The sequence below is a fragment of the Rhipicephalus sanguineus genome, chromosome 7 (assembly GCF_013339695.2).
Source record: "Rhipicephalus sanguineus isolate Rsan-2018 chromosome 7, BIME_Rsan_1.4, whole genome shotgun sequence".
In the NCBI taxonomy this organism is placed as follows: domain Eukaryota; kingdom Metazoa; phylum Arthropoda; class Arachnida; order Ixodida; family Ixodidae; genus Rhipicephalus; species Rhipicephalus sanguineus.
This window is the reverse complement of record NC_051182.1, coordinates 155,232,244-155,249,844: the sequence shown is the minus strand read 5'-3', so window position 1 is coordinate 155,249,844 and position 17,601 is coordinate 155,232,244. Positions and strand designations below refer to the sequence as shown.

At 45.2% G+C, this 17,601-nt stretch overlaps 1 protein-coding gene and 1 pseudogene across 1 annotated transcript; one reads left to right on the top strand and one right to left on the bottom strand.

Moving 5' to 3' along the window:
* Positions 1 to 616: 616 nt before the first annotated feature.
* On the top strand, positions 617 to 3,739 carry LOC119400337 (uncharacterized). Its single transcript, XM_037667362.2, has 3 exons — positions 617 to 850; positions 2,044 to 2,188; positions 2,460 to 3,739. Exons 1-3 carry the CDS (start codon positions 708 to 710, stop codon positions 3,087 to 3,089), a joined length of 918 nt encoding a protein of 305 aa, XP_037523290.1. The 5' UTR covers positions 617 to 707; the 3' UTR covers positions 3,090 to 3,739.
* A 3,968-nt stretch (positions 3,740 to 7,707) lies between these two features.
* LOC125759384 (uncharacterized) lies at positions 7,708 to 13,230 on the bottom strand (annotated as a pseudogene).
* Positions 13,231 to 17,601: the final 4,371 nt, after the last annotated feature.

Below are 17,601 nucleotides of genomic sequence, written 5' to 3'. Positions count from 1 at the left end.
AGCAGAGCTGCTTTGCTATACGGGAACAGCGCAAAAATGAAGTGGACGCACATGTCGCGCGCTGGTGTATTTTCTTTCCTTGAATCGGCGACCGTCCGCTCGAGAATCATGTGTGCCCGCACGCACTGGCGCCTTCGGGCCTGAGTAAGGGGCTGCGTAAGACGCTGTGGCCTCTGCTCCTGACACTCTCGGGAACCATGTGTGCTGGCACGCGCTAGTGCGTCGGGCCTATGTGAGAGGCTGGGTAAGGCGCTCTGGCCTCTCCCCCTTACACTATCTCAGCAATCATGTGATGGCGTCGGGGAACGAGATTCTGCAGACGCTCGATGAACCAACACTTTGTATCCTACTCAGAACGCGCTGGCAAGCGCTCGCGCGTTCGGGCCTGTGTAAGGGGCTGGGTAAAACGGTGTGGCCTCTCCCCTTTACACTCTCTCAGCATTAACTTGATGGCGTCGGGGAACGAGATTCTGCAGCCGAACGATGAACCCACGTGCTCCCACGTGGCGTGCTCCAACAAGAGTCCGGGACGAATAACACCAACAGCAACTACAGTGAATAGACCGATCTCACCAGCTAGTTTCACTACGCCACCGCTGCCGTGATGCATGCCGGTAGTTGTAGTCATCCGTCCGCGCGCCCGTGTATTCGTTGCTGCGGCGGGCCGCACCGCAGTGAGATTTATTAACTTTCATTTATTTTCCGCGATGGGTGGATTCACATGTTGTGTTCCTGGATGCTTCAACAACAGTTCGAAACGAAAGGGCCTCGGATTTTACGTGTTCCCGAAAGAGACGAAGCTTCGGCAGCTTTGGCTGCAGCGTATCAACAGAGCTGGACAGCGTGGCAAGTAAGTCTGTCTTTTGTTGTTTTTTGCTGCGTTAGGGCATTTAGCTTACTCAGTTCAGATTAGCCGATCGACTTGACTTAAAATAAAGTGTAGCGAGGCACGTATAAAAGTGTATTTTCCACGGTAAGCGCAGATACCTTCATGTCACAGCCGCGATACAGTCCGGCCATGTCGGCCGGCGTCTTCCGAACTTCCTATGCTGAAAAAGGTATTTCATCGCGCGTATATTTATATAAAGAATAATCGTATCAGGTGCTGTACATTTACAAAACAGGAGAGCGCGCGCGGCGTTCGAAACGCTTGTGCGGCGTGTTTATCCGGAACGCGAGACTAATAATATTGATGCGATTATGGTATGCGCGTTTCATTAGGCATCAGTGCTACGGCAGAGGCTGTTTCAGGGTGTTGTATTAATCGCGCATATAACAGAGGAAGCCTGTCAGCATGCCCATATCGCAAATGTTTCGTAATAATTTGTGACGATATTTTTTAAACTTGATTTTAGCCTACACTTGATCATTTACGATCTCTTGCGTGCACTATCACCGGGATCACCTACTCGGCGCAGTGCATGTTGATGACGCTCACGTTAGGCAAATCGCGGAGCGAGTCGCTGGTTAGAAATCCGCTCCACAAACTTCCACCCACCACGCTAGTGGCGCAAATCCAGAAAAATCGTACTTTTTTTTTATGGGGGGGGGAAGGGGGGCTCGGTGAACAAACGTTTCAGCTTCATTCCCCAGCATGTATACCTGTTAATAGTAGCCTCCCACGATTCACTCCTGGAAACTTTCTTGCATTGTAAAGCGTCATTATGTTTGGGATGACTTATTTATAATTAACATAACCATAGCCTGACAATCAGATTCACAATTTATCATCAGCGGCTTCCGCCAAACTGTCAACATTTACTTACCGTCAACTGTTTACTTACTTTTTAATTTAAAGCCAATCATAATAAACATTTGCAACACATCAGGAGCACCCCGTAACATTTTGGAAAGTTCGTACTCTTCAGTGCTTTTTGAAAGAGAAAGCAGCTTTCACTTTTGTACTTTGTTTCTGCTCTTTGAAAGTGCTTTGGGAGGCACTTGCAAGGCATGCACGAACACAAGGGGTGTCAGAAATCCCCATGATTTATGCCACTGCACCACCTTACCACAAAAGGACAAAAAATACGACATTTTTTGCAGGTTCTCAAAGTTCGTGCCCACAACAGGCCACAGAGTTTGCGGCGAACACTTCGAAGGAGGGAAGAAAACGTATATGGTTCGGGTACCGACAGTCTTTCCACTTAAGCAAAAAATTATAAAGAAGCGTCGACAAATTCAAGTGAAGGTATGAAAGTCCATTTTTTATGGCAAGGCATCACTCAGCATGCACATAATTTAAACGTAGCAGCTGACAGAGTACGTTGTGACAAATAAGTAGATTATTTATTCATTACACCAGTGTGTTGACACGAATTTCTGCTACTTTTTCTATACACCTTGGAGAAGAATGATTTGCTGTGGCAGAGTTTTCCCATTAAAGGAATTTGCCAGTGCTATAGCTCTTTAAATATCTTCTTTATGTAATGAGATTTCTTCTTTACTTTCCACTGATACAGCGCACTCTACCTGCCAACCGTGTTGAAGTGCAACAGCCACACAGCGAGGAAACATCAAATGATGAAAACAGCACCGACTTGTGCAGTGCCACTGAGAACACTGCTTGTGATACATTCGAAGAACACTCATATACATATCATGAGCACAATGAAAATGATCTGCTAAAGAGGCAGCAAGAATCCATTCACCATCTTGAGCAGGAACTAGAAAAAGCTAAAGCAGTAATTACTGCATTGAAGAAGGAGTTAGAGGAGAAAACAAAGGCTAATGCAGATTCAGCAAGGCTGTATAACCGCCTTCAGCAAAAGAACAGATGTTTGGTGCTTGAAATATCACGTTTGAGTGGTTGCCTCAGAAAGGCCTCCAAAACAAAAAGAACAGAGTTTGAATACGATGTCTTGGCTCAGAACGAAAAGAGACTGCGCTACTATACTGGATTCGCATCACGCCTGCATTTGGAGGCATTTTGGTCGCTGTTAGAAGACGACGTGAACAGCCTGCAATTTTGGAATATGAAAGGAACTGCAAATGAAGACAGAAAGTTTCTGCTGCCGCTCAAGACACAGTTAATAATTGTGCTTATGAGACTTCGGCTGGGACTTGACGGAGCCGACCTTGCATTCAGGTGAGCTAACCCTGTTCTTGACTGTCAACCTCTCTGCTGTCATTCAAATATACATGTTCTCTAAATGAAGTGGTATTCCTTAGGTGCAAAGGAAATGCAACATGTTTTCTCATCATTGTAACTTTTGCATTAATTTATAATGCTTACAACATGCACATGTAAACTATCATGCTATAATGCAAGGATAGGACTTAACAAGGAATATTATTGGAGTTTAGTTTTTCGACAAAGTGACTTTTTTCTATAGCTGCTGCCCTGAACGACAAGTGCCTCCCATGGCACTAGTTAAAGGACTCCTAATCCACACAGTGGTTGAAATTTAGTTGTGTTGTTGCAGTTGCACATGAGACTACAACGAACATGTTCCTTTGAGAATGTTTTGAAGTAATGCTGTAATAGTGGAGTTAAGCGTGTTTGATATCTAAATGCGGCCCTCGCTCGTTTCACTCTTTCCTTCGCTACACCCCGTACATTGGCTCATCTCTTCTCTTGGCTGATGGTTCCTACTTGCTGAGCAAGGAGGATAAGCAGGGAGGACACATACTTGCAGGCAGACAAACGGGCTCTTTCTGCTGTTGACGTGACCAGGTTCTCCTGGTGACGTCGCAACCAATGCTGGGAATGGCGAATGACCCAGAGAGGAACACTGCATTGTTTATTTTTATTTGTGGTGCACCTGCGGCACATGGTACTGCTGTGTTTGATACCGATGATTGTGACATTCCGAATTCGATGCATGCATTTACTTGAAATGTTAAAAAATAAAGGAGATAGTTTAGGGGCTCTTCAATTTTCCTACGAGTGCCCGTCACTTCAACCCTCCATCTTCTAGCTGCTTCTTGCATTGTTTTAATATGATACAAGACAGAACATTGTGGAAGTCTCTCTTCATTTACAGGTTTGATGTGTTGGAGAGCACGGTGTCCCGCCTATGGGTAACCTGGCTTGACTTCCTACACAACAAGCTACGCCAGGTATGCAAAAACACTTTTAAGTTGACAGTCACATAATCATCGTTACTACGTTATTTGTATAAAAAGACGCCTATTTTCACATTGATGTGAGAAAAAGTCTAGTCCATGGTGTGGTACAACCTAACGGAATGTCTGAAGTTATTGATACTCGTAGGCACTTTCAAGATGTGTTGTGAGAATACGATAGATTTCAGCCTGCAATACAATATTGCCAACTAAACAGTGTATGTGTGCTATTTCAGCTACACAATGCATGTACACAGCAATACACTGTTAAAGGGAACACCTGAGCGTATGGCTGCTGGTTGACACCACGGTTAGCCGGTGGCTGCAACGAGTTTTGCGCGGGCACCATGATCACCATGCGTGATGCTCTTCGAATGAAGCTTGGACTTGTTGTGCCTATACAGAATGAGTGAAACTGCCTTGATCTTGGTTGTCAAATTATCCAGAGATTGGACTGGTTTTTTTTTTCAGAGAAAGAATACGAGAGTTCAAGTTGGAAGGGAAAGGCCTACAGAATCTAGCTTTATGGATAAGCCAGTTGCTAATTCCATAGATCCATATGTCTGATCGCATGAAGAAGGTAGGAAGAACGCCTCGATTTAGATGTATTCTCTTCAGCAGAAAATAATTTGTGTCTCATTTGCATGGCAGTGGACAGAAATATTGAAAATGTGACTTAAGAATAACATGCGTGCCGTTCACAGCGGCTGGTTGGCAATTGTGGGAAGGGCGTTACTTGTGAGCTTTTGCTGTCATATTGGTTCATGTAAGTCATTATTTTTGTGCTGCGATGCAGTAGAGTATTTCTTTCCTCAATGCAAATAAGTTTAATAAATAAAAACGTGACACCGCAAACAAGTTTATGCACAACGTCAACTGAAAATAAGGATGTAATCATGCAAGTGTAATGATGTAGCAGTGTCACAAATGTACAATAATAATAATATCTGGGGTTTTACGTCCCAAAACCACGATATGGTTATGAGAGACCGTAGTAGAGGGTTCCAGAAATTTTGACCATCTGGTGTTCTTTAACATGCACTGACATCACACAGTACACAGGCCTCAACCATTTCGCCTCCACCAAAGTGCGACCGTCGCGGCCGGGATCGAACCCGCGACCTTTGGGTCAGCTGCCGAGCACCATAGCCACTGTACCACCGAGGCGGACCACGAATGTATAAAGAAGGGATGACACCAGTCCTCTCTTAACTGAAGCGTTAAGGAAAAATTTTACAAAATTATATACGAAATGGATATGTGCCAATATACTAATTATTTGGGAAACAAAGCTTATCGCAAAAACGCCATAAACAATAAGCATCATTCCGTATATTGTACAAGTGTCGGCACTCGTGTCTTCACTTCTCTGTGCCTATTTGTTGCACTGCTTCAAAATGAAAATGTAGACTGACTTCCCGAGCTCTGTTCACAAGAGCAGCAGTTCGGGAGAGTTGCATGTTGTCGCTTCTCACAAATTCAGTTTTAAGGCATATTTTAAATTGAATATAAGTGAGTACTTTTGATGCTTTATATTTTGCCATGGTGTTATCCACACAAACATGGTTCTGTGGAATGAAGAAGCTTTTTTTTTTATCGCATGATGCAGGTGCCCACATGGATGCCACCAGATCTGTGTGACAAGTATCGCCCACAAGCCTTCCTTTCCAAGGGATTCAACACCGTGGACGGTATCCTCGACTGCACAGAGATCTTCATTGAAACACCGTCATCTTTTCGCGTTCAAAGTGAGACGTATTCGTTGTACAAGAAGCACAATACCGCCAAGGGACTGATTGTTTGCAGCCCCAACGGATTTGTGACATTTGTCTCGGACCTAGCACCTGGCCGTTTGTCGGACAAGGCCTTGACCAATCACTGTGGAATCTTAGATAAATTCACTCCTGGGCGCAGCATCATGGCCGATAGGGGATTCACTATTGCAGATGAATGTAAGACACGTTCGTTAGGTCTCAACATTCCTCCTTTTATGGGTGGACGGGCCGCAGCTGTCAGAAAAAGACGAAGAGGAAACAAGACGAATCGCAAGCGTGCGAATACATGTTGAGAGAGTCATCAGGAGGGTGAAAACCTTCAGAATACTATCACAGATTTTCCCAAACAGTATGGCTGAACAACTCAACAAAGTGTGGCAGATCTGTGCCCTGTTGTCTAACTTCATTGATTCACCTTTGCTGAAAACTACACCCAGCTGAACACTAGAAAAACTGCTTTTTGAGATGGTCAGGAAATTTAGACATTGTCAAAAGTTAATGCCAAACTCTTGTTTCAGTGGCTCCATGTGTGCGTCTCTGCTCCTTGATCTTCCCGTAAAAATTTGTACAGCAAAAGCTTGTTGATTCATATCTCACAGGACCGAAAAAAATATCCGAATTGACTAAATTCTGAATTATCGAAAGTATCAAGAAAAAAAATTAAGTGTGTGTAATGTCAATACACTTCTATTTTCTTGACGAATAAGTAAATCCTGCACTTTTCATAAGAGCAGTTTAAAAGCAGTAATTTTCGCCACTTGTGACCTTGTCTACAATGTAACCGCGGCTCACGACCTTCCTGTCTTCACTAACCCGAAACGTGCTACCTCAAAATTAACTGGAAACATTGTTCCCATACAGTTCACGCTGATGGCAGTAGTGATGCAGATTGCACCACCTCGTTTCGGTGCCTGCGAACACTGTTGTCGCTCCTTTGCACCACACGATTGTGGTGCTTCGTGTGGGGTGCGCTTGAGAATCGTCCGAATTAACCGGGTTGCGGCCAATCGTGACCGAATTAAGGAGGGTTTGATTCCATTAAACAACACTTATGCTGGCCGGGACCAGAGAGCGCGCCTGAATTATCTGATTTTACGAATTAATGGCTTTTCAAATTAACAAGATTTTACTGTATTTATTAATATGCGAGATTAGCACTCATGTCCTAACCTCACATGTTTTCAGTTAGCTAGCACTTTTTCATTCAGACATCTGAATACTTCTGCATGATCAAACAAGGGCATGCGCTAGAAGGAAAGTGATGTATTTGCTTGTTTTGTGAAAGTGATGGCACAGTGACCAGCACTTTCAAGAGACTGTCAGCAATGATGTTCAGGGACTGTTCGTTGCCTAAGTGATGTCTTGCATTAATGTATCAATATGTCCTTGCACTGTTGATTGCAGGAAAGGTTTTACGCACTGCTATGCACGTTACGCACATGTGTGATAACTTCTTGATATATGTTCAACCAGTGGCTGCCATATGAAAGAATTTCAGCGTACAATTAAATTATCAGTGTTCCCACACATGATCCAACAGTCTCCCTCTGTGCTCATGAGCTGCTTGAACTATGCCAGTACAAGATAACTGTGTTTACTTTGTTTCTGTCCACCTCTTGTAAATATGCGTTAATGCCCTCTGATAATAAAGTGAATACTCTCCTATGTACAGTTTCATTGCTTTATCTAAACGTTGCTGCTAGTGTAAGTGTCTCAACATCTTGAAACTTTAACGAAAGACAAAACCATTCTTAGGCGCTCAAAGCGAAGACACGTTCGACCTCCTACAGTTAGGAATAAAGCTTTTTCTACGGTTTTCTTTCAAACAAAATTACTGTCACGTGGTTGTGTCGGTGAAGACGCAAACAATCTAACCAGTACAGAATGAGTTGTTTATTGGGGTGTACTTGTGGTGAGAAAATATATTATTCACAGTGCAGGCAAAAAACACTTGCAGTACAGAGATAGTGGCAAGACACATGCTTTGTGCTGAGCAGTGGTAATATGAGCAGGTCACATAAAAATAATCGCATGGGCTGCAGCAGATGGCAAACTTCAGGTAGCACGCAGGAACAGTTCTTCCGTCATGCCACCAAGCATGACATCATAGTCCAGTACACCAATATGTCCACATACATCGCAAGGTCCTAAGTACCATCACAAATGGTTCTCGCTATGTCGTATCAAGGTCCATAATCCAAACCAGTTGGTAGTCCTTGTGGCATCGTTGAACATTGAAGTAATGAGTGTCAATCCTTTGTTGGGTCTTGATATGCAGGAGGGCAAGCAGTCTTGCTTCTTTGGCTCATTTGTAGATAAATTGTGAGATCAAGATTGGCTTTGTTGGTGACATTTGGCCACATTGCACTGAACGTCATTGGGGTATTCCTCGCATAAACCAGCTTGAACGATGCATGTTCGCAGTTTCTTGTGTTACACAATGCATTTTCTATGGAGGTGAAAATGCCTGAGGCCTGTGTACTTAGATTTGGGTGCACGTTGAAGAACCCCAAGTGGCCGAAATTTCCAGAGCGCTCCACTACGGCGTGTCTCATAATCATATCGTGGTTTTGGGACATTAAGCCCCAACACTTATTATTACAGATAGAGAGCTGCTATGTAGCAGCTTTGTGCCACTCCTCGGCCAGATACATGATACATGGGATATATTGGTACCGAGGATAATTTTCTGCACACGTCATTAAAGTGAGATTACGCATAGTACATCATACACCAGCAGAATATAAATCATGCAGAAAGGGATGACAAAGAGGAACAGTAAATTTACACTGATTAAGAAAGCTGCCAATTTCCAGAGAAATAAGGCACCAGGTACTGGTCAGCAAAAAACTTGCAGCACTTCACCAGCTCAGTGAAGAATGCCTCATCAAAAAGTACAGGAACTTGCACACACTTTTCTTCACTGTACACGAAGAGGACACAACTCTTCAGACCGGTAACCCCCATTTGTGTCTGCACCTGGGTAAAATACCTGCTGCTGGCTTTGAGGCATCCACCACGCAGTTCATTCTTGCAAAATGCATCAATTCTCATGGGGCTTTTGATCTCCAAAAGGCGTGGTGCACAACAACTGCATGTAGCGATTCCGTCTGGGCTTGCCCCAAGGAAAGGATGGTTGCGGCATAAAAAAAGACCACACTGCCTCACGTCGATGTCCACGTGCTGTTTATTTTTTTCAAGGAAGGCCTTCCTTGCGCTGTCTTCGCATAAAAGGCCCCGCTTCATGGCATAAGTAGCACGCACTTTCTTACCCATGATAGTGCTTAGCAGAGAGCGCACATCATGGGGCCCCATCTTTCTTTTGCACGTACTATTCACCCATGTGTACACTCTATGCGCCGATGATGCAGTTATAATTCCTTTCCGGTAATGATGCCACATGGGTGATCCACTCTGGAGCCTTGTGGCATTCTCCACAGCATTCACGTCATTAAACTGTGTACTGGACTGCACTTCCAGCTTTTACAGCATCAAGCCATCGTTTCGGCATTCCTTTGTCTTCTTCAGCACAATTTGCTGTTTCTGCAATTCTCACGGGCAAGAAGTCGTTTGCCTCGAGAATGTCGGCAAAGCAGTCGAGGCCGCATTTCTTAAGATTGCCATGCAAGTTTATCAGGCTGGGTGTTTTCATCACCTTTCTGTCTGCTTTCAAAGATGAATACTGAATTCGTTTTTGGTGTCGTTCTGGTGCACAGCTGATCCTGTCGCAGGTGTCCTTGGAAAAGACTACATTCTCAAAATCTTCCGTGACCTTCCTGGGGTCTCTGGGGTGGTACCACTGTCTTTCTGTCTCTGTGCACGAGAGAGAGTCTGGCACAGATGCCAGATCATGCTGTGCAATGTACATTAAACCATACAAGACACAGCAGATGTGCTTGCACACTGCACCTTTGCCTGCAACGCAGGTGCAGCTCCCCGAAACTACCTCACCATCACATTTATACAACTTGATGGATGCCTTGTACAGGGTCCTAGTAGTCATGGAAGCTAGCACTTCTGCACGTACAACGGTCTCTGCACCACTGCCTTCCAAAAACTGCAGCTTCTGCAAATGTCCTGAAGTGAAGAGGCGTATCCCAGCATCTCGATGTTTTTGAGCACCTTTGCTTTCTATGTACCTGCATGAAATATTATAATGTCAGCATATGGTGTGCAACTTATTGAGTGCAGATGTACACCTGGAAAGATAAATAAAATGAATAATACCATTTTTATGGAATTGCAACTTATAACTGGAGTTCAAGAACTGTTCTGAAAGATTATAATTGTGTGGTAAATGACCCCTCAAGCTTCATAAAACAGTATCTCTCTCTCTCTCTGCCTTTTGTCACAGTGTACTGTGCTGAACAACTGAGTTAATGAATCAATCCAGCTGGTAAAGCATAAGCGATAACAAGCTACTGACCAAGGACAAGCACCTACCCGCAGCTCAACACTGCAAACACAGTTATATATCTGCAATCATAGGTCGGCAAAAAACATGGAGCTCACTCAGACTCACTCACAATTTATATATTGCGCTTAGGGCTCCCTCAGGCTGAGGCTTGCCAAAATTTTTCCTGAACTGGACTCACTCACACGAAATTTTTTTTCCCAACCGGACTCACTCGTACTCACACTCACGAAAATTTTACTCCCCCGGACTCACTCAAACTCAGACTCATGGCTCGATCTGAGTCTGAGTGAGTTGGACTGAGCTGACTCATGAGTGAGTTTGCCGACCTATGTCTAGAATACACTAAAGCAAACTGGGAACCAGAAGGCAAAACAATTTCTGTCAGAGTGAAAGCTCAATCCTTGAGAATGTCTGAAACGTCAGCATTTGACGCAGCAGCGCTTCAGTAAATGAGAAAAGACCAGTGTGAGGATTTTTTATTATGTCACAGACTTAACTGGCTTACTCCAAACTCGCAGTGTGCTGGCAGGTTTCCACGTGCCTTTATGAACTCTCACATTTTTGAGGAATGCTGAAGGATTAAGTGGAATCATGCGCGTGTGTCAGACACTGTTTGCTGATAGTAGGCCTCCCATAGTTTGCGACACATTCTGGTACTACATGACAGGACATTACCTGGCATGTCCAGCAGATTTGGAGCACTCACTCGTTAAGCAAGCTTATTATTTTGCAGTGTGTAAGTGCAGTTTTATGTTGCACACACTGACTGTTTGCCGGATGCTTTCATGACCTGCCCCTTTTTGTAGGTTTATTATGTAGTTGTTTTTTCTCTTTCTGTGCTTCCAGTTTTGTTTGTGTTCAAATCCTTCCTATTTGTCATCCCTTTTTTTTCATCTTTGTAGTAAAATATTAAATTCTTGCACTGCACTTTTTGTATACAGGTGTTTGTTACTCTGTAACCTCCCTGAAAAAATGTCCTTGTGATGCTACAACAGGTCCAAATAAATAATTAGGTAATGATATGTGCCATGCAGATGTTTATACCACTCTGTGGATGTGCTTGCTGAAAATTCAATGTCATTTAAGTCAAGCTGCTGCGTGCAAGAGCTGAAAGTTAACGAATGCTGTCTGTCTTAAAAGCCCCGTGGCATTCAAAAAGTTGGCACATACTATTGTCATATTTTCGTTATTGTTCCGAAAGGCTCAGATTATTTCTACATTCATTGCCATGTCATAATTTTGCTTCTCAACGTGCTTGAAGGAGAAATTTCATAGGTGTTATTTGTCAACAAACATTTTGTGGTGGCATAATCACCCTAAGAAAGGTTACTTATGTGTTCTGGCAAGGGGACGCACTGAAAAACAAGCTTTAACCCATGTCTCGGCTTATTTATAAATTGGTTCCATTTTAACACAATGTTGTACATACCTATAGATGTGTTCTGTTCCAAAGAATGGGTTCAGTGACTTTGTCTGACTGGTCCACTTTTCCTGGTTGTCGGTTATAGGTCTACATGCCATGATCACGATATACAGGCCTGCGACAAAACAATATTTAGCATACTGCAACCTACCATAGTCAAGTGCTAACACACTTTATGAGCTTGTCATATAATAAAATTTCATAAGCCAAGGTTTATATGGCGTGATTATTCTTACTGTTTTCAACCGTACTCTTAGATGACCACACTACGAGGACCAGCACACATGCAGCTAACTCCCACAGCCATATGCTGCTTAAAGTGCTAACTTGGTCGTCTTCCACAAACAAAGCTCCACTGAAAACGTAGCTGCTTTTGGAAAGTGCTAGCAACAAACTATCCATACACAATAACCATCAATGCAAAAGGAATGATGATGCAGCACGAACGCGGCACGAACTACGGTTCCGTAAAATTTCAAGTGCTTGGGCGAGCACGTTTTTCCGTGAGCGACGAATTTTTCTTAGCCCTTAAAGCACATGCCCATCAGTGGCTAGCTACCCATGATAACCGATGCAGCACGAACGCGGCACGAACTACGGCTCCGTAAAATTTCAAGTGCTTGGGCGAGCACGTTTCTCCGCGAGCGACAAATTTTTCTTAGCACATTCCAGTCAGTGGCTAGCTACCCATGATGACCGATGCAGCAGAGACGGCTGCATGATAGCGAACTAGACAAATCGGCATTTCGCCACCCACTACACAGGCGTCTCGGCTGCGCGTCACGATAATCTAATATGTAAAGCAGCCTTTCCATTTCCTATATTTCTCCTTGTTGCGTATCGCCTGGGTGGTGGTCAGAGCGACGGTACGTAGGCGCGCGTAATCGGCGGGATCAGCTGACCGCTAAGGGCGCATTACAAGAACGGCAGAATCGAGCGCGCAACACAGCGACAACATATCGACCTGCACTTCCGTGCGTCTTTACTGCTCGGTTTTTCAGTGCTCGGAAAGCTCCAACTGCACCACACTCGGAATGTGTTTAGCAAATGCCCGTCGCTAATGCAGCGAAATACGATCAGCGCGATGCTTCTCACTTCCGCGAAGCAGCCCATACAGCCTTTGGCAACTACCTTTACATTGCCTTACGTTGACTACACCACTTACATAATCTAAACGTTAACTGACGACCAGCTCAGGGTCACAAACCTCTCTGTTTCAGAATAAATGCACGGAAAGACCACGCCGGCTCGTCGGTTTATGCCGGGCCGATCCGGCCGCTACAGCTGTGCAATATAGCGTGATATTTTATAAACTACGCTGTAAGAAAGAATAAGCTTCGTTGAAACACTTACCTAGAAGGTCTGAGTAGTAATGTCAAGCACATGCGATGTTGATCGAAGTCGATTTTCTTCACACGGCGCAAGTTGATCGGAGAGTCCTGCAAACCGCAGCGGCACAAGCGCTCCGAGAACTACAACTAAGATGGCGGCCGGTCAGTCGTCGTCGAGCTTGCGCATGCGCAGTATGCTCGGTGACATCGGTCTATTCATGGTCTGCTCCACTTGAAAGGACGCGTTAACATCGGGCAAGGTCCTCGTGAAGAACGGAACTTTAAGTCGACCTATGCGCTACTTCGCATCCCTACATGGTTCCCTCTAGTGGAAGATGGTGTAATTTTATTTTTTTGCGCTCACGTCTATGCGTCAAGTACGATGAAACTGGTTTTCTGTGTTTTGGCAGATATTATTTTCTATCAGACACGACATTTCAACATGTATCTTTCAGGCTCTGATAAAAATTGTAGTGGCTTAATCGGCTATGCCAGGATATACGTAGTGGGAGCTAAGGTTGAGCTCATTATTCTTAGCTCTCCTGGTTGTCTATGATTAGCTTGATTATCATGCTGTTGCTTCCATCATACTGTTTTAACGCGATAGCGTTAAGGAGCTCGTATCGCAGAAATTCCGCCGTCGGCGTCGGCACCGTTGGTTGTGAGCGAAAAATCATCATCTTGTCTGTGACCAAAAAATCGAAAAAGCTGCAAATAAAATAAATAATAAAAATGTTGGATCCGAGTGAGAATCGAACCCAGGCCGTCTGCGTGGCAAGCAGGTGCTCTAGCACGCAGCCACGCCTCTTTTTTTTTTCTTTTTTGCCGGTTTATTAACGTCACATGTACAGGTCGGTCCACTGTTAAAGGGAACACTCGAATGAGCCCCCTTCATTTTGCTGGCCCCCTCATTCCAAGTGGATGTGGAAACGTTGTTCGTTCAAGGTACTGGTCTGTCAAAGGGAGTCGGAACTGTCAACCACCAGTAGTCTTATGTAAATCTAAGCCACTGTACTGTTGCAAGAGAGCGATATCCTGACATGCCCTGAACGCAATTGTTCCCTTTAACAGTGGACCGACCTGTACATCAATAACAGACACCACTTACAGTAATAATACACATTGCTACAAGAATGTGCCAAGATGAAAAAAATTACTGAAATAAAATAATAAAAAATAAATTACGGGACTGGCTTTCTAATATTCCTTAAGGTATGCCAGAGGTTCAACCCTGGCCAGCCAGTCAGGAATAAAGTCTTGTTGTTTGAGCACATCTATGTATTCAACAATATTCTCGCGAAAAAGCACACGTGCAGGTCGCCTGTCAGGGTCGCAGTGAAACCCCGCCATTCTCGCCCGCCATAAGCAGTGGAGGCCAAGAAGCATAATAAGGTCAAAAGGCATCCCATCCTCGTTTTCTATCTGCAAACACCTGATTCCAAGTGGATGCAGAGGAAACTCTTTCTTCAGCGTTCTCTGTAAAACATCCCAGAAGTAGACCCCTTCCCAACAGTGCAAAAATACGTGATCTATTGTCTCCGGTTTTCTACAGATAAAACCATGAGAACCCCACGGCATGTGAAAACCCCGCTCTTCCAAGAATGTCCGCACCGATAAAGTACCCGAATGTAATTTAAAAAAAAAGTTTTCGCCCCTGAATGAATTTGCATTTTCTTCACTCGTTTGAGTACATCTTCTCCTTCGCCTCCACTGTTTATTGACCTATACATAGGCACTGGAAAAATCATATCACATATGTCTTTATATAATTTCTTTCGAGTGACTGTAAAGAGATATTCATTTGAGAACCTCACTGTCAGAAAATGGACGCTGTCCACAACTTCCTTAAAAAAGCCTCGGCCAAGCCACGCCTCTGCTTGGAGCTGTACTGAAAGTAACTTTGACGCTTCCCAAAAATACGAGTCCTGCATACAGGTGTCACAGTACGAGATGTAATATGGCAGTAATATTGCGTGGTACAAGCGTACATTGCCATCGGGCGTCACACCACGTCAATATCATAACGACTTGGTGGTTTAAAGACAGCCACCCATTACAAAAGGCACACACATTACTGCGCATATTCCCTTAAGAACACATAGTGGGTGCATCGCAGCTTCGAAAAAGCATAATTGCTCCTGGTTTAAAGCATGCTACCCATTACGTAAGGCACACACCTTATTGCGCGCATTCTGTTAAACACTCGTAGTGTTCGAAGTGCGCACCAGGGGCAGGATATTGCTTTCGCGTTCAACTCTTAAAGGCGAAGCTTAAGCGTCCCCCAATTTTTATCATAATGTTGCTTCGATTATACAGACACCGTATACGCATTATATGACACATGTATATTTATTATTGCGATAGCAATTATATGGACTGTCTCGGCTGGTTTTTGCCGTCGCCGTCGCCGCCGTCATCCTGCGTATATGTATAAGTATGTATATATACATCAATATCCCAAAGAAAAATAAATCAGAAAAATGTCTTCCGAAGCGCGGAATCGAATCAGCGACCTCTCACTTCGCAGCGCGGTGCGCTAAGCACTACTCCAAAAAGCGCAGACCCCTCAAGTAGCTAACGGCGAGCGTTATATACACACCCTTTACCGTTTGCAGTCCTCCAAGACGGCAGGCGCTAATAAGCGTTTCTTCATTACCAGCGAAATGGCGCTAGGAGCGCGACGGGCTCACATAAAGGCGTCGGCCAGCTCTCTCGCTTCTTCTAATATTTGCGCAAGGAGAATCTTGCCCTTCCGCTGTCAGCTCGCGCGGGCGCTCGAACAAGCTACCGCAGTGTTCATGATTCCCAGCAGATAGAGCTACATGGTAGCTCTGACCGCGCGTCGCGTACGTATAGCTAAAAGCGTTTCAGATGTCGTGCGCGTAACGTACGTGTACTTTTCACGTTTGCGTGCGTGAAAGTACGCACAGTAAGTGGACGCACAGTACGTGAAATTAAAATTGTCTAGTAGCTGCCGGGTAGTGATGGACGCGCGCTAGTGCAGCGCGTCCGACACGGGCCGCTTTTCTTGCTATCGCATCCATTGCTTCGCCCTTGCGGCGAAAGTGTGACCTTTTCTTATCAACGTCATTTTATTTTTGCCACAAAGACGGCTTGGTGATCAGTGCAGTAACAGGCGGCCGTCTCTATGGCCCCAACGCCCAGCGCAGTGTGAGGCTTGGCTACTTCACACATCACTAAGCAACCACACATGTTTCACAGGCAGTGGGAGGCATGGCTTGCGCACGAGGACAAGCAGAGCCAAATAGCTTTGCTTGACCAGGTACAGCGAGCCGCTCGTGCCAGCGGAGCCCTGGACTGAGGGCCCGACCAAACTGCCTGCATTTTATTTTATTATTTTTTTTCTGAATAAAGTTTCCTCCTCCTCCTCCTTCGCAACGGAGGCGCACAACTGGGCACGCGCCGGCACCAGTGCATCTGCCGCGGCTATGACGTCACTCTTCTGAAATGCGCAGATCCGCGAGGCCCGCGCAGCAGCAGCGGCACCAGCTATGTGCTCTGACGTCACTGCACCTCGCGCATGCGCAGCACGTCTCTCGTTAAGCCGCGCGAAACTGCTCAACCTCAGCCAGTGCAGCTAACGCTACAAAAATAATGTTTGAGCACTATTTTATTTCTACAGAATGGAGCGATTCAAATGCGCGTTAAAAGTCGTGAAGGTTCACACTTGAAGAGCAGATACAAGGAACTCGCGATGAAGAGAATCTTCAGAAGGAGCCACTAAAGCCCGAACCATATAGAGCGTTTTTGCCGGCGTTTCCTGGCGTTGCGTCCCTCGGCGTCGTCGCATCAACGCCGTCAGAGAGGGCGCAAACCATATGAAGAGCGTTAGCTCAGCGTCACTCAGTGTGACCAGAGGGAATGAACCTGACACCCCGTAAAGCAGTGTACAGTTTCCGTCAATGGACCAACAAGATATATTCCTGATTATAGCTTTTATGTCTCATTAGCAGTTCTGTGGTGCAGAAAACGAGTCACAGTGACACACCACCGAAAAGTCTATTTTTTTTGTTTGACTTGTAGCGCCAGCTATTGGCATTAAGAAGAAGCACAAACTTGTAATATATGGCCTCTGAGCTTGAAGCTGCCGTACATCTTTGAGGCCACGTATTCGGCCAATACACTCATTCCTGCTAAGCCTACCGATGAACTTGAGTACGGCACTCGGAAAGACTTCAAAGATATCACGATCGCTTTGCTGTCAAAGCTTCTAGGGAACAAGCTAAGTCAAATACAAGCATCAGTTGAGAACTTAAGGGCCACACAGTGCACGGCGACGACTTATTAGATCCGAGGCGGGCGGCAGCCATTTTGGCAGCAGCGACGACGCCGTTACGTAGCGGAAGTCGCTGCCAGCCGCACGCTGATTGGTTCTGCGTCCATCGAACTGCTTCCGGCGTCGACGCTGCCGCCCGTGATGTCTGGGCCGTCCAGAGGTGGACGTTTCGGCCACCGTCAACGGTAGCGTCGACGTCGAGGGGCGCCGGCGTACGAAACGCCGGGAAAACGCCGGCAAAAACGCTCTATATGGTTCGGCCTTTAGATCTTCGCGGTCAAATGCAACGAGGA

Excerpts from the sequence above, each read along its gene's own strand:
- LOC119400337 (XM_037667362.2), top strand. The coding sequence starts at position 708 with ATGGGTGGATTCACATGTTGTGTTCCTGGATGCTTCAACAACAGTTCG. Across the intron at positions 851-2,043 it reads AGAGCTGGACAGCGTGGCAA|GTTCTCAAAGTTCGTGCCCA; the intron begins GTAAGTCTGTCT and ends CATTTTTTGCAG. Across the intron at positions 2,189-2,459 it reads GTCGACAAATTCAAGTGAAG|CGCACTCTACCTGCCAACCG; the intron begins GTATGAAAGTCC and ends CCACTGATACAG.